At 46.8% G+C, this 13,045-nt stretch overlaps 1 protein-coding gene across 2 annotated transcripts in view; it reads left to right on the plus strand.

Moving 5' to 3' along the window:
- The window catches only part of Sipa1l2 (signal induced proliferation associated 1 like 2), a 162,481-nt gene extending 151,615 nt beyond the window's left edge, over window positions 1-10,866 (plus strand). Inside the window, exons 20-23 of one of the 2 annotated variants that reach the window (XM_005064689.4) lie at window positions 6,814-6,867; window positions 7,370-7,493; window positions 8,153-8,234; window positions 9,637-10,866. In XM_005064689.4, coding sequence (XP_005064746.1) covers window positions 6,814-6,867; window positions 7,370-7,493; window positions 8,153-8,234; window positions 9,637-9,783 — 407 coding nt within the window. In that variant the 3' untranslated portion in view covers window positions 9,784-10,866. The remainder of the gene's footprint in view (window positions 1-6,813; window positions 6,868-7,369; window positions 7,494-8,152; window positions 8,235-9,636) is intronic. The other variant, XM_013121863.2, reaches the window with a different exon arrangement.
- Window positions 10,867-13,045: the final 2,179 nt, after the last annotated feature.

Below are 13,045 nucleotides of genomic sequence, written 5' to 3' on the forward strand. Positions count from 1 at the left end.
CCACAGAAACCTACTTCCTTCAGCAATGTTCTACTCCTAAAGGCTCTACAAGCTTCCCAGGTAGCACCACCAGCTAGGGACCAAGTGCTAAAACATACACGCCTGTGGGGGACACATGCAGACCACAGCAGGAATCCTTGATGCATGAACAGCGCAGTGTAGGAGAGAGAAAAAAGAATGAATATCAGTGGTTTAAAATTGTAGCCATACTTACATACCTAGAAGGTAGAATTAAATGGAAATTATTTAAGATTCTAAAATTGCAGAGTGGTAATGGTGTGTACCTTTAATCCTAGCACTCTAGAGACCAAGGCAGGTGGATCTCTGTGAGGTTGAGGTCAGCCTGGTCAACAAAACGAGTTCCTAGACAGCCAGGGCTACACACAGAAACCCTATCTTGGAAAAAAATTCTAAAATTAATTAGATACACAATTTTTCAAAGTAGTCCTGATTTTTCTAACTACTATTTCTACATAATCCATCCCAAAATTTATAGCTACCACCATCAGTGGTCTCCCAGTGTCATGAGTTTGCTAAGGCTCATCTAGGTAGTTCTGTTCCACAGGCTGCAAGAGCACACACTTGGAGCTTAGCTGTGTCAGGCTCATCCAGAGGACCCCACTCCTGTCTGTCTGAACTGTGCACCCATTGGGGTCATTGCGTGTTTTCATGCATGATGGCATCCCTAGTGGAATAAAAGCAGTTCTGTAATTGTTTGGTGTCTAATCTGAGAAGTCCCAGGCTGTTTAACCTGCCATCATCTGTGGCAGAGCAGATCTCAAGGACAGTCAGACACTAAGGCAGGCCTGTGGTCAACACCTCGTCATGGGCTGGTGTGTTAAGTTAACATAGCAGAGGGAGGTCTGGTTGGCTCAGATTCCACAGGCAGTCACTGTAACAGCCTTGAAGAGCACCTTAAGCAAATCAGCAAGCTCCAACTATGTGTTCTTTGGAAATCAAGCCATCGTTAGAATTACAGTGAGAGAACAGAGACACTCTTAAGTAACTGTAGAGTCTTAATATAGACAAGGACAGGAATGGATAGAATCCTCGGTGGTAAAATGACAGTCCTTTTTGAATTAATTTGAGATAAGTGCAGTTTCAACTCAGTTATCTAAAGATATGCTAAGAACTTAATTGCACCCATTTAAAAAAACGATTAACAGTATTCAACAAAAAACCTATTATAAATCAATAATAATTAAAATAGCATAATAATGATTCAAAAATAGAATAGGTCCTTTTGAAAAAATGAAGAACATAGGCATCAGAATGTATTTAGCACCTAAAAGAGAAAGCAAATTATATACTAGAAAAGTCAACTTTATAAAAAGTGAACAATAATTCAATATTACCATTTGGAAGATTTAATTACACAGTAATGAAAGAACATGTAAAATATTGTATATAATATATATGTATTTATGAGACTGAAAGAGTAGATTTTAAAAGGGACATGGTTAGCTATAGAGAGAGGTTTATAATGTGGTAGATAAAGCCGACACATGTGCCATGCATAACCAAACAGCGAAAGGCTGCCTCTGTGGTAAACAAATGAAGTGTGTGGAGGCTGCCTGCTGAAGAAGACACAGTAACTAAGTGTGCAAACAATGTTCATGTAGATTTAAATGATAATGAGCCACAGGCACTCACCTACTCAGTGTGGAAAACAATTCTGCTGCTCCTGGAAGCCACAAAGAACACTCAAAGCCACTGTTGTTCTGCAGATTATAAAGCAATCCATCTTCTCGTTCAGACATAGTGACAACTCATAGCCAGACCAGAAAATTGTCCCGCAGCCCCTCCCCAGTTCTGAAATCTCATTCCTAAGAACTAGCTGATAGCAAATTATTCAATATATAAAATAATAATAGCACAATTAAGATCACTTAGAAGTAGATAGATAACCAGAGTGTAACCCAAGAGTGGAGAAGTTTCTTTGATCCCTGACTGAGAGGATGATCTAGCTCCCCTGTGCTGTGACAGTCACATTTAAGACCTGGCTGGGTCACATGCCACGCTTTACGATGCCCAGTTCTATTTGGTGTGGGGTGTGATAATGCCCTTTGCCTGTCAGAGTTCCCGAACAGAATTGCAGACTTGCCTAATACAGCAAAATCCTTTAGCCATCCACCATGCCGTGTTCAGCTTACCTTTTGCTGCTTGAAATAATGCTTTCTAGACCATCCCTGACTTGTCAATGAGTCTTTCACTTTCCTGCAGTTCAAGAGCAATGTAGCTTCCACAGAAACTGCATTTGGAATCCGTAGTGCATTGCCACCCTCTGCCATGCCTGCAGTTCCTTCAGCCCCATGAGCACAGTGGCCCTCTTAAGTATACTGCGTGGCTGGACTGTGATGTTCTCTAGGTAGTGTGTTATATGTGTTTCTGTTAATGTGTTAATAGTGTGTTCACTTAAACCCAGGCTTAACAGGATGTGATCCTTCGAATGGGATCGGAGCCAAGTAGAGAGTGGGTCAGACTGAGTCCGGGAAGGGAAATGGAGTCTGTTTTTGAAAGTTCAACCATTAGAGGGCTGGGAGACAGCTCAGTCAATAAAGTGCTAGCCATCAGGCATGAGGATGTGAGTTTTACCTGGAGAACGCATGTGAAAAGCCAGGCATGGTCACTCACTTGTAATCTCAGTGCTGGAAAAGCAGAGACTCTCAAACCTCTGGGTCTCACTAGCCAGCTAGCTTACCCAAATCAGTGAGTATTCAAGGCCAATGAGAGGCCCTGCTTCAAGAAACAGGGTTGACAGCATCCTGGGGAATAATAGCCAAAGTTGCTGTCTGCCCCCCCTCCACACACGCGCGCGCGCGCGCGCACACACACACACACACACACATACACGTACGCACCTGCACATACATGTGCTTTGCACATACACAGGTTCTGGAGCTCACTGTTCTCATTCATATCAGGAGCCAGCCAGTGTGGTTCTGAGAGTTTCCTACTTACATGCTGAAATGAAGAGCAAGCATGCTTCAGAATTAAAGTGATACAACCAGGGACTGAGTTCTATGTCCCCAACCTGAGGAGACCTGACCTCTAAGTGCCCAGTATTTACTGTGGGTAATGACTATCACCATGTCTCCAAGACTGAATATGGGACGTGTGCTCACATGCGTTTAATGCCTATGCTGGGTTGCCATGGGAATTAGATGACCACATGAGTGTATTATAGATATTAAGTCTATTAAGCCTGTGCCTTTAGTTGTGTTTAATTTCACTGCTGGGCTGCTATGGGAATTAGATGATATGGGAATAATATATATATATATTAAGTTTGTGCCTTTAATATATGCTCCATGTGTCTTTGGTTTCTTAGAAAGCTTAATCATAAACTTTGAAGATGAAGAGTTTTTCAGTTTTAAACTATTAGCACAAAGTCGATAGAAGTCCTAAAGTTATTGCTGTCTGATGCCTGTGTGCAAGCACAAACAGAACACAGCGTGCTGTGGGGTCCTGATGGTCATGTAAATGGTGGGGAAACAGAACACTGACCACTCTGGAGATGGAAACTATGAGGTCAGCTTTTGTATGGTAAACCAGCTTCAGTCACTTCAGCAGTAGATTGAAAGTGTTTCAGGTCAAGGCATGTCTGTGTCTTGAGCAGAGGCTGATTCCGGGGCTCCTTCCTTCTTGTCGCTCAGGCCAGCCCTACAGCACTGCCTCCTTGCGTTCCTCGGAGACTGACAAAGGCCCAAACCAGGCTGTGTGCTGTGGAAAGTGCAGTGTGTTCCTTTCCTGTCACTTGTCCCGACAGAGCCTCTGGTTCCTTCCCCCTAGCCGCAGAGCCCCTGCAAGCCTTTTCCTCCGGGGTTTTGACAGACAGATCAGAGCCCCCTTGGATGTGGAGGACTGTAGTTTACCTCGCCACCTACCATTCACTGAGTGTCTGGGGCCTGTACAACGACTCTACTCATCCCTAAGCCACTGCTTACACCACTGCCCATCGTGTAGGTGTGGCTTGAAGTCCTGGGTGATTTCCCTTTACCATCTTGCTCTTCTCAGCCCTGAACTGTCATGGAATAACCTATGGATTATTCTTCCTCATGCATAGCATTTTGTGCATTCAGATCTTTAAAAATGGCGTTGGGTGCTGGGGAGATGGCTCAGTCATTAAGATGCTGACCTTGAAGTGTGTAGAGCTGAGTGAAGGGCTGGACATGCCATACACACTTAAAATCCCAGCACAGAAATGGTGAAGCCTTGAGGATCCCTGGGGTTTTGTTGACCCGTCAGCTTGCTGTCGGATGCAAGTGCCAGGCCAAGAGAGAGACCTTGTCTCTAGAAATAAAGAGAAAGGTAGACACACCCGGGAAACAATGCCTAGGCTGGCCTCTGACCTCGACATTCGAACACACATGCACATTGCCCTCCACCCTACATGAACATACAGTGACATTGAAATTATTATAAACATACCTAAAGGGGTGAACTGTCTGTCCCTCAAGCATGTCTGATGTCCCTATTAGCAAAACCTGCTTAGCCTGTGGGAACAGGAGTGACAAAACAAGTAGTCTGCCCCATAGGGTTCAGTTGCCAGGCCTGAGCTGTGTCTGCATACAACATCCACTCTCCCAAGCTTGCCTTGTCTGTGGTTTTATTTGTGTCGTGTGGTTCCAGGTCAGGTCACTTGATGGCAGAGCATTTGAAGTAAGCTGCAGAGGAAAAGGCTTCCCTGAGAAGTGTCAGGAAGATGAGCCTTACTAGAAAGTCCTTCAGTGTCTGCTCAGGGGAGTAGTATCTGCATGCCCAGAGCCCTAGCCTGCTCTTCCAGCACACACTCCCTGGATGGCAGAGTCTGCACTGGCTTCTGCCCCCTGGCCAGAGGACCATGTGACTCCCTGAGGCTGCTGAGAGCATGTTCTGGCTCATATGTGTGGTTAAGGCAGAAATAGCTGAAGTGAGCTACAGTCTTTCTATCCGGGTGTGAGACCTGACCCTCAGAGCCAAATACACTTAAAAACAAAGTGGCATGGTTGGGTTATCACCAGACTCCACACTGTAAAATAAGTCTGTGGAATTATTCACAAAGAAAAAACAAAACCAGCCTCTCTTGATGTTGGCGTGTAGACATGCATGTGCAGGTATGTGTGCCTGTGTGGGCGCCTTTGGAGGCCAGAGGCTGACGTCAGGATTTCTTTGATAGTTTTTCCTCCCTCCATCCCCTTTGACACAGGATCTCTGTCTGAACCTGGAGCTCACACCATTCAGCTAGACTTGCTGACCAGTGAACCTCCAGGATCTGCCTATCTCCACCCTCCAACACTGGGGTACAAACACACTCTCCATGTTCAGCTGCTACATGGGAGCTAGGGGTCCAAGAACTTTACCCAGCCTAGGTTTTTCTAGTTTTTGGTTGCTGTTGTTTTTAAATGATACAATGTTTTATTTGGGGCCCTCACAGAAAAGAAGGCTGTGTAGAATTCTACACTTGATCTTAGCCAAAAGGCCAGTAATTGGTTTGTGCAAAATTCTGTAGCCACCCAAACCTCTTACTGACTCCCAGTGGGGGTTCTCCTTAATCCATCCTCACTACCTCTATGCAGAGAGACCATGCGTGGATGTGGGCAGTGGCCAGACTGCATTATTCACTAAATTACAGGTTATTTCATCATGTGCCAACAGCCGAATATCAAGCACTAAATGGATAACACAGCTTTATGTTAGAGCCGAGTAGTTGCAGGATCTTTGGCATGCTGTAGGTTAGACTTGGGCTTTACAGAAAAGTCAGTTTAAAGGACCTGTATGCCCATGGCAGGTCTTAGGTGGGCACTGTGCAGTTGGAGAACCCTGATGTGCTGGGTCACTAGGTAGGCTGAGCAGGAGGAGTTCAGAGAGGGCCCAGGGCACCATGAGTAAGTAGGCTGTGCCTTCAGCACTGTATGGCTGCAATGACTTTCCATCATGCGCCCCTGGCAGCCCCAACATTGCTATCCTTTTTAATTGACTGGTAGTGTGTGACCCTCCATCAACCAAACAGGCAGGTCACCTCATTAGGGGGCCCACACAGCAGCCAGCAGGAGACAGAGCTCCTAGAGCCTGAGTACTGTTCCTCCCCATTAATCAATCCCTGTGAAAAGAGCCTCCCCGGTACTCACTGGCAGACTCTGTCCCTTCTTTCCAGCTGCATGTGCACTCAGAGTCATGCAAGGCAAGCTCCCAGGGCCGCTTCCGGAATCTGTCCCCATGTTGTGTAAAGACAGAATGTTTCCTGCCTATCTTGAGCATTGCTGGTCTGAGCTCTGGGTCAGAGGTTAGGACGGGGAGGCGGGGCTGCTCCTGTTTTCCTTTCTTACCCAGCCTTCTGAAAACATGGAATGCCAAGTTCACTATCCCTTGTAAGTGGAGGCTGTCTCAGCTGGTTATGGGTGTTACTGCAGGCATTGCTGGTCCCTCTGAGCTTCCTGCATGGTTTCAAGTGAGAGGGCCCAGCTGGTTGCTCTCACCATCTCTGTTGTTAAATTTGCAGAATTCAGGACAATCTGAAACAATGGGTATCTATGATTGAATATGTGTATGTCAGACAATTCCACCCTGCTTCTAACTAGAATGCTTGAAACATGAAACATGTTATCTCAGCATTGTGTGTGACACTATTTAACACTGGCACTGAGCTTTCTCCTGGTTGCTGTCTTACACATAACACAGATAAGTGCACATAGACTCCCTGCACACAAATGCTAGCACGCCCTGCATGCTGCACTCACACAACCCCATCTTTCAAGCGTCATAAGGGTCCCTGAGATTGTCAAGGTCAGAGAGATCTTCCTGTTCATGGGAGAATTCTAAATCTTATTTCAGGTCTTGACTCAGATGAAGAACTCGGGCTTCTCTGTCACCACGCCTCCTACCTAGGTGATTGACACTGGCTCTTTGCTATGTTGTAGCCTGCTCTGTTTATTTCATGTGTCTGCACGCCTGCATGGTGGTCCACATACTGAGTGGGGGCGGGGGGTGCACCAGGGATGAGTGCCCTGGCTGGTCTATCTCAGGAGTGATCTCGAGGTCACGGCAGTTTGAACAAGGGTCCATCTCCATGGTTCTGTCCTCCAGCTACATCGTCCAGCTTGCTAATCCATTCACAGCCAATAGCTTTAGAGTCCTTGGGGTGTGGAAAGCAGGCAGTAGACCTGCCCCTGGGACTGTGGTATATGTACCATACAGCCCATGGAGGACAGTCAGCCTCATGCTTTTTCATTGCCAACAGCTTGCCTGAGTCTCTGTTTCTCTATTTTGTTTCGAACAGGGCATTGTGGTAAGGAGGGCCAGCAGAGTCCATTCAGTAAATTGGTCTGTGCAAAGACATGGTGCCTGGTGGCTCTCACCAACCTGCTTTCTGTGTGTTCCTCATCTGCAGACCAGAGGGTGGCATCTTTCTGTACCCTGACCGACCTCCAGCATGGACAAGACCTGGAAGGGGCTCCAGAGCTGTCCCTGTGTGTGGATCCCACCAGTGGCAAGGAGTTCATGGATGCACCTGGGTATGTGGACACCCCCTCCCGTTGTCCCAGAACTCAGGTATCCCGGGCCCGGCCTGAGAGTCTTACAGTGGGACTGACCTGGATTCCTGCCATACTGGAAGTGATACCACTAGACTGTGTGACCATTGCACTACGTAGACAGATACTGTCTGATGGCTGGCCTGTGCCCATAGTAGCCAGTCTCTCTGGCAGAGAGGCCAGGCGGAACCTCAGGTTAGCTTCCTAATTACTACAAAAGCACTAGGCAGTTACCCCTTGTCAGTCAATCCTGGCCCTTGATCCAACCATCCACCTGCTGTTGTCATATTTGAGGAATGCCCCATCACTCGTGATGCATGAACCCCAGTTCTGACTTCCCTATGAACTGGGTCACTGTTAGCTTGCTATTTCATGACAAAAGCAAGTTAGGGAAATCAGATCTACATTTGGCCCTTAGGATTTAGCTCTGGCCTACCTCTTCTCCATTTAAATAATCCTGACCGTTGTTTTCTTAGCAGCCTTTGTCTTACAGAGTCTGAGTCCTTAGCAGTAGCTATGGGAACATGGTCCCAAATTGTGAATTTACATGTAATACTTTCAGTGAAAAGTTTACTGACCCAAACACAAGCAACATCCTAGCCATGGGTCTCTTAAGCCCTCTTAATTGTACCATTTACCAGGGAGCAATCACCCTCCACACTGACTGGGAAAGTCAACCAGCTAGAACTGATTCTTCGACAACTTCAGACTGACCTTCGCAAGGTATGATCACTGGAGTCTACCAACAGAAATAGACAGAGGTACAAGGGGTGTGTAGGATGTAAGTAGATGAGGGGACCCAAAATATAAGCTGCTTGTGGGGGTGTATACCAGCTTGCCAGAGGAAGAAGATCCTTCCTTGCAGGACTGCTCGGGAAGATATGGTGATGTGGGGAAGTGATCACTGGGAGAGATGGGATTGAAGACAATGAGGAGTGGATATCAGGAAGTTTCCTTTGAAAAACAGGAGATGGCAGTGAGTCGGAAGGTAAAAACTTGAAACTGCTCTAGAAGGGGCCGTGACATCGGTGATGAGGTGTGATGCTCTATGGGTAGGAGAGAGAAGAGGGAACAGGACTTTAGAGTTGTCCATTAGATTTGGGAAGGTCTTGGAGCCAGGACACATGGACAGGGCTGGGATGGGGGATCTCATCCCTAACATCAGGCTGGTCAGAGTGGGCAGAGTTCCAAAGGGAACAGCGGGTGGGCAGAGCATTGGCAGCCATTGTCCCCGTGGTTCAAGAGCAGGAAGGGGAAAGGGAGTTAGAGGAGATGTGGAAAACTCGGGTCTAATTACATGCTGTGGGGTTTCAGGGAGACAGCAGCTGAGTGGAAGCAGGGTGAGCTGAGCCAAGGTAGAAAGGAATGGAGAGGAAGGGGATTTCAGGACTGGGCTGGCTTTATGGCAGGGCTGGTCCTGGCTTCTAGTCCAGAAGCTTCTTTCCTCTTTGAACCAGAGCTTTACAGGAGAGGTGGTGAGTTTGGGGCAAGCCCAGAAGATGTGAGGAACCAGAAGGCCATTGTAGGGTGAAAATAGACACTCTGAGGAGGTAAGGAGCTCCCAGTGGTTTAGCTCCTGCTCACCCACTGTGTGAGCCACTAGGAACAGCAGATGCTGTGACTGCTATGCCTGTCAGCACTAGAGATCTGAGGCTTGTCATGTATTTCTCATGGCTGTGTATTAGAGGCACCAACACAGTTATTTTGAAACTCGTGTTACTGTGTACTTTTGAATGGCAAACTCTGAAGGTCAGCATGGAAATAATGTAGCACCAAAAGGCTAATTTAAGGGTAGAATGAGAAGCCCAAGTGATTGTTCTAGACTTCGTATCCATGGCTGCAGCATAGGCACCAGTTTTAGCTAGAGAGGAAGGCAACTGGAGAAGCCCTGAAGATAAGGAGGGGATCACACCAACCTAGTGCAGTCTACCTCTTCTGGTGGGTGAAGGGTAGCATAACTTCTGATTGGCAGTCGTCCACATAGCATCGTCCACATAGCATCTTATACGGAGGAAGCCAAGAGGCCAGGGTGGCTCCTATCCCTGAGTGAGTGGGGAAACCCAGGCAGGTGAGTCCCTGGGGTTAAGTCAGAATGAGCCTATGACATGATCTCTGGTCCCCACAGGAGAAGCAGGACAAGGCAGTGCTACAGGCTGAGGTCCAGCACCTGAGGCAAGACAACATGCGGCTGCAGGAAGAGTCGCAGACTGCCACCGCCCAGCTCCGCAAGTTCACCGAGTGGTTCTTCAGCACCATTGACAAGAAGGCCTGACCAGCTAGCTAGCTGCTCCTCATCTGGGGACCATGGGCTGGCCTGCCTGCCTGCCTATCTACAATCCCTTCCGAGTTTTACGTGCGCTTTCCACCTCCTGTAGGTAGATGTCTCACTGTCCATTGTGTGTCTCGCTGCTCACCCTAGCAGGACAGACAGCTTGGGGGACCTGCACTCCTTCTGGGTAGCTGCAGCAGAAGATGAATGTAACTCCTGGTGAACGCAGAAGTAGCCTGCAGCTGAAAGGCTCCCGTGACAATGCTCCCACCTCAGCTTCCATGGGGGAGAAAACTGGGTGTCGCCAACTGAAGTAGGTGACCCACAGAGATGCTAAGCCAGTGTACAATAGCAGGGCTGTAGGATTGTAAAAAATAAATACGGAGGCAGATAATCAGACATGTACTTTAATGTTAAAGGTGCTCTATTTTTTTGGATGTACAGTAGTTTTATTTCTGCAGCCACACTATCATAGCAATAAGAAGGGTGCAGTAAGTAGTTGGCAGAGCTCTGTCAGAGAGAAGCCCTGAAGTTTAACACTAGCTCAAACGCGTTACCGTAGAGACGTATTTATTTGCAGGAACAAACGGTGCCTGAATATTAACAGTGTTCTGATTTTTTTTAAAGAGATACATATGCCTTGTAAATGGCTGGACCTGTTGGTAGTCACGTCAATGAGTAGTTTGCTTTCCTGTAGTTACTCTGCTGAAGACAGTCAATCTGCCTTCCCCACTAGAGTCCCCTGATGCCGAATGCCGAGGGATCCTGTGTACAACTCCAGATTTGTTTATCTTTGTACAGAAACTCTGATAAAGTGTCTTGTATTTAACACTCTTATTTAAGCTTATTTAACCCTACCTTGTTAATTTTATATGATTTGGTTCCCCTGCACTGTATGGAGGGCGGCAGGCAGGCAGGCAGTGACTGAGCTCACCCGGATCAGACTGAAGCAGGTGGGCGATCGGAGGCCTGGATGCTGCTGGCTAACGCGTTGTTTGTATTGCTTTCCATTTTTAACTGTTATATTTGAGATGAACATACATTTTGCTTTTTTAATAAATGTTCAAAAGAAGTCAACATAAAAAACAGTGTTGTCTGTAGATTGTGTCGATTGTCTCTGTGAGTTTATCTCAGGTCATTTAGGATCCTGACCTATGTTCAGAACTTCTAGCTGCCTCTCACTGGTTAAGAGTGCTAAGTGTTCCACACACACTATTCTCTAAGCTTCTAGTATCCTTGGGAGGGTCTGGGGTTCCCGTTTTATAACCAGATAAACTGTGACTTGGGGTGAGTAACTTACTCAAGCTTCCTTTAGTGGTGGAAAGCCATTTAGTTGGCTGGTTTTATAAAAGCCAGGGCTTGCTATATAGGTTCACATAAATTCATCCTCCTGCTTTGGTGTCCTGAGACCTGGATTTACAGATTTGTGCCACCACACCTTGACTCATTTTATAAATTGATGTTTTATTCAAGGAATTTAGAATTGTTTGTGAGTCGGTTAGTTGTACAACAAAATAGTAGCAAAACCTGGAGCCACTGCTCTCCAAGTCCTTGATCTATAGCAGCTATGATCTGTACCAAGAAGCTAAGCAGATACAGTGAACCTTGGAGAAAATAGAGGAATCCAACCAAAAGCAGCCAAATGGAGAGCCTTCCCAACTTAGGCATTACCATGGCCCAAAATGGCAGTATCTTTTCATGTTAAGTCCTCTTGTCTCTAGGACCAGTGTAGAGTCATCTCCCAAGGCCATCTCTATAGGGCCATGCCTAACACAGATGCAAGGTGATTCTGGTCTCTTCAAAGGTGATGTTTCTACTTAACCAGGCTAACTGAACATGGATTCCTGCCTCCAAAGTGCATGTAGTTCTGGGCAGCTTTGCACTGTGCTAAGTAAGCATGCTTAGTTACTGACACCTCTTGACTAAGCATTCTTACTTGCTATGAAGATGCACTGGTACAAACTAATATTGGAGTCAAGCCTCTAAAAGTAATTGCTTTTATTTTAGAATAATTAAGCAGGTGTTTTTTTCTCACCTTGCAGGGTGAATTGTTGTGTGTCAAAGCCTTCCCAGTATGTGGCAGTTGAAAGTAATTAGCATATTGGAGGGGTTTTTTCCCCCTATACCAGGGAGAAGGCTTATTAAAAATACAAGTTGCCATCAAAGAGCAACAATAGAAGCCTACCTTGCTCAGCTGCTCAGTTAATCAATGAAACAGAAGAAACCCATGGTCCACCAGTGAATCAAAATGCAACTTGATTACATGTCCCTCACCAGGGATAGCATCAGATTTAGGAAGCCACAGCTTCTTACTTACAAAATCTAAGGCCAGAGATGTACGTGGCCACAAAGAAGAATGAGGACATGTTGGCAGGGAGATGGCTCAGCGAGTGAAACACTTGATATAGAAGCCTGGTGACCCGAGTTCTCTGTGGAACCCACACAGAAAGCTGGGTGCGTGGGTGTGTGGTGTGCGCCTGTAACCCAGGCCGAGACACCATGGATCCTCTGGTGTGGAGATGTCTTGTGGAGCTGACTGTGTGCTTCTAGCCAAACTGAGTACTCCATATCCTTCTGGCCAATGCTCCATGTCCCTCTTTACCACAGCGACAGCTGTGGCACCTCACCATGAAGATACTTCATTGAGTAGCCCCCATGTCCTTGGAAACGAAGCCAGTGTGTGCTCCTCAGCATCCCCAGATGGAGTGAGGACAGGCAGAGACAGCGAAGACTGTGCCAACCCACTGTGCCTGTAGGTTACACACTGGAGAGAATCTAGGCTATTTCTTTGAATGTGTGGATTTTAGTGGAAACATAAAACCAGGACCTCATTCTTGGGATGTTTAAAAGCTTCTGAGGAAGAAGCGAAAGCAGAACTGCCTGCTTATTTATTGTGACACACAGGAGGAAAAACAGCCTCCACATTAACCACATGCTGAGCTATCTGCTTTTCCTTCACAGACACGGGACAGGAAGTTAGTTAGGCACTTAGCAAGCTCCACAGACGTCACCTCAAGTGTCACATTTGGGGGGTAGCATGTACAGATATGTGTGTGCATATGGAGGCCAGAGGACAAGCCCATCTGTTGTGCTTCAAATGCCATCTATCTTGTGTTTTTTGAGGCAGGGCCTGTCACTGGTCTGGAGCTGTCCAATTCAGACAGGCTGGCCACCAAACCCCAGGGCTCCAGTGTTCTCCGGCCCCTGGGTTATAAGTGCATGTCATCACCCCTGGCTTATTTTATTGCAGGTTCTGGGGGTTGAA

This window comes from Mesocricetus auratus, unplaced genomic scaffold, assembly GCF_017639785.1.
Source record: "Mesocricetus auratus isolate SY011 unplaced genomic scaffold, BCM_Maur_2.0 Super-Scaffold_100013, whole genome shotgun sequence".
Lineage (NCBI taxonomy): Eukaryota > Metazoa > Chordata > Mammalia > Rodentia > Cricetidae > Mesocricetus > Mesocricetus auratus.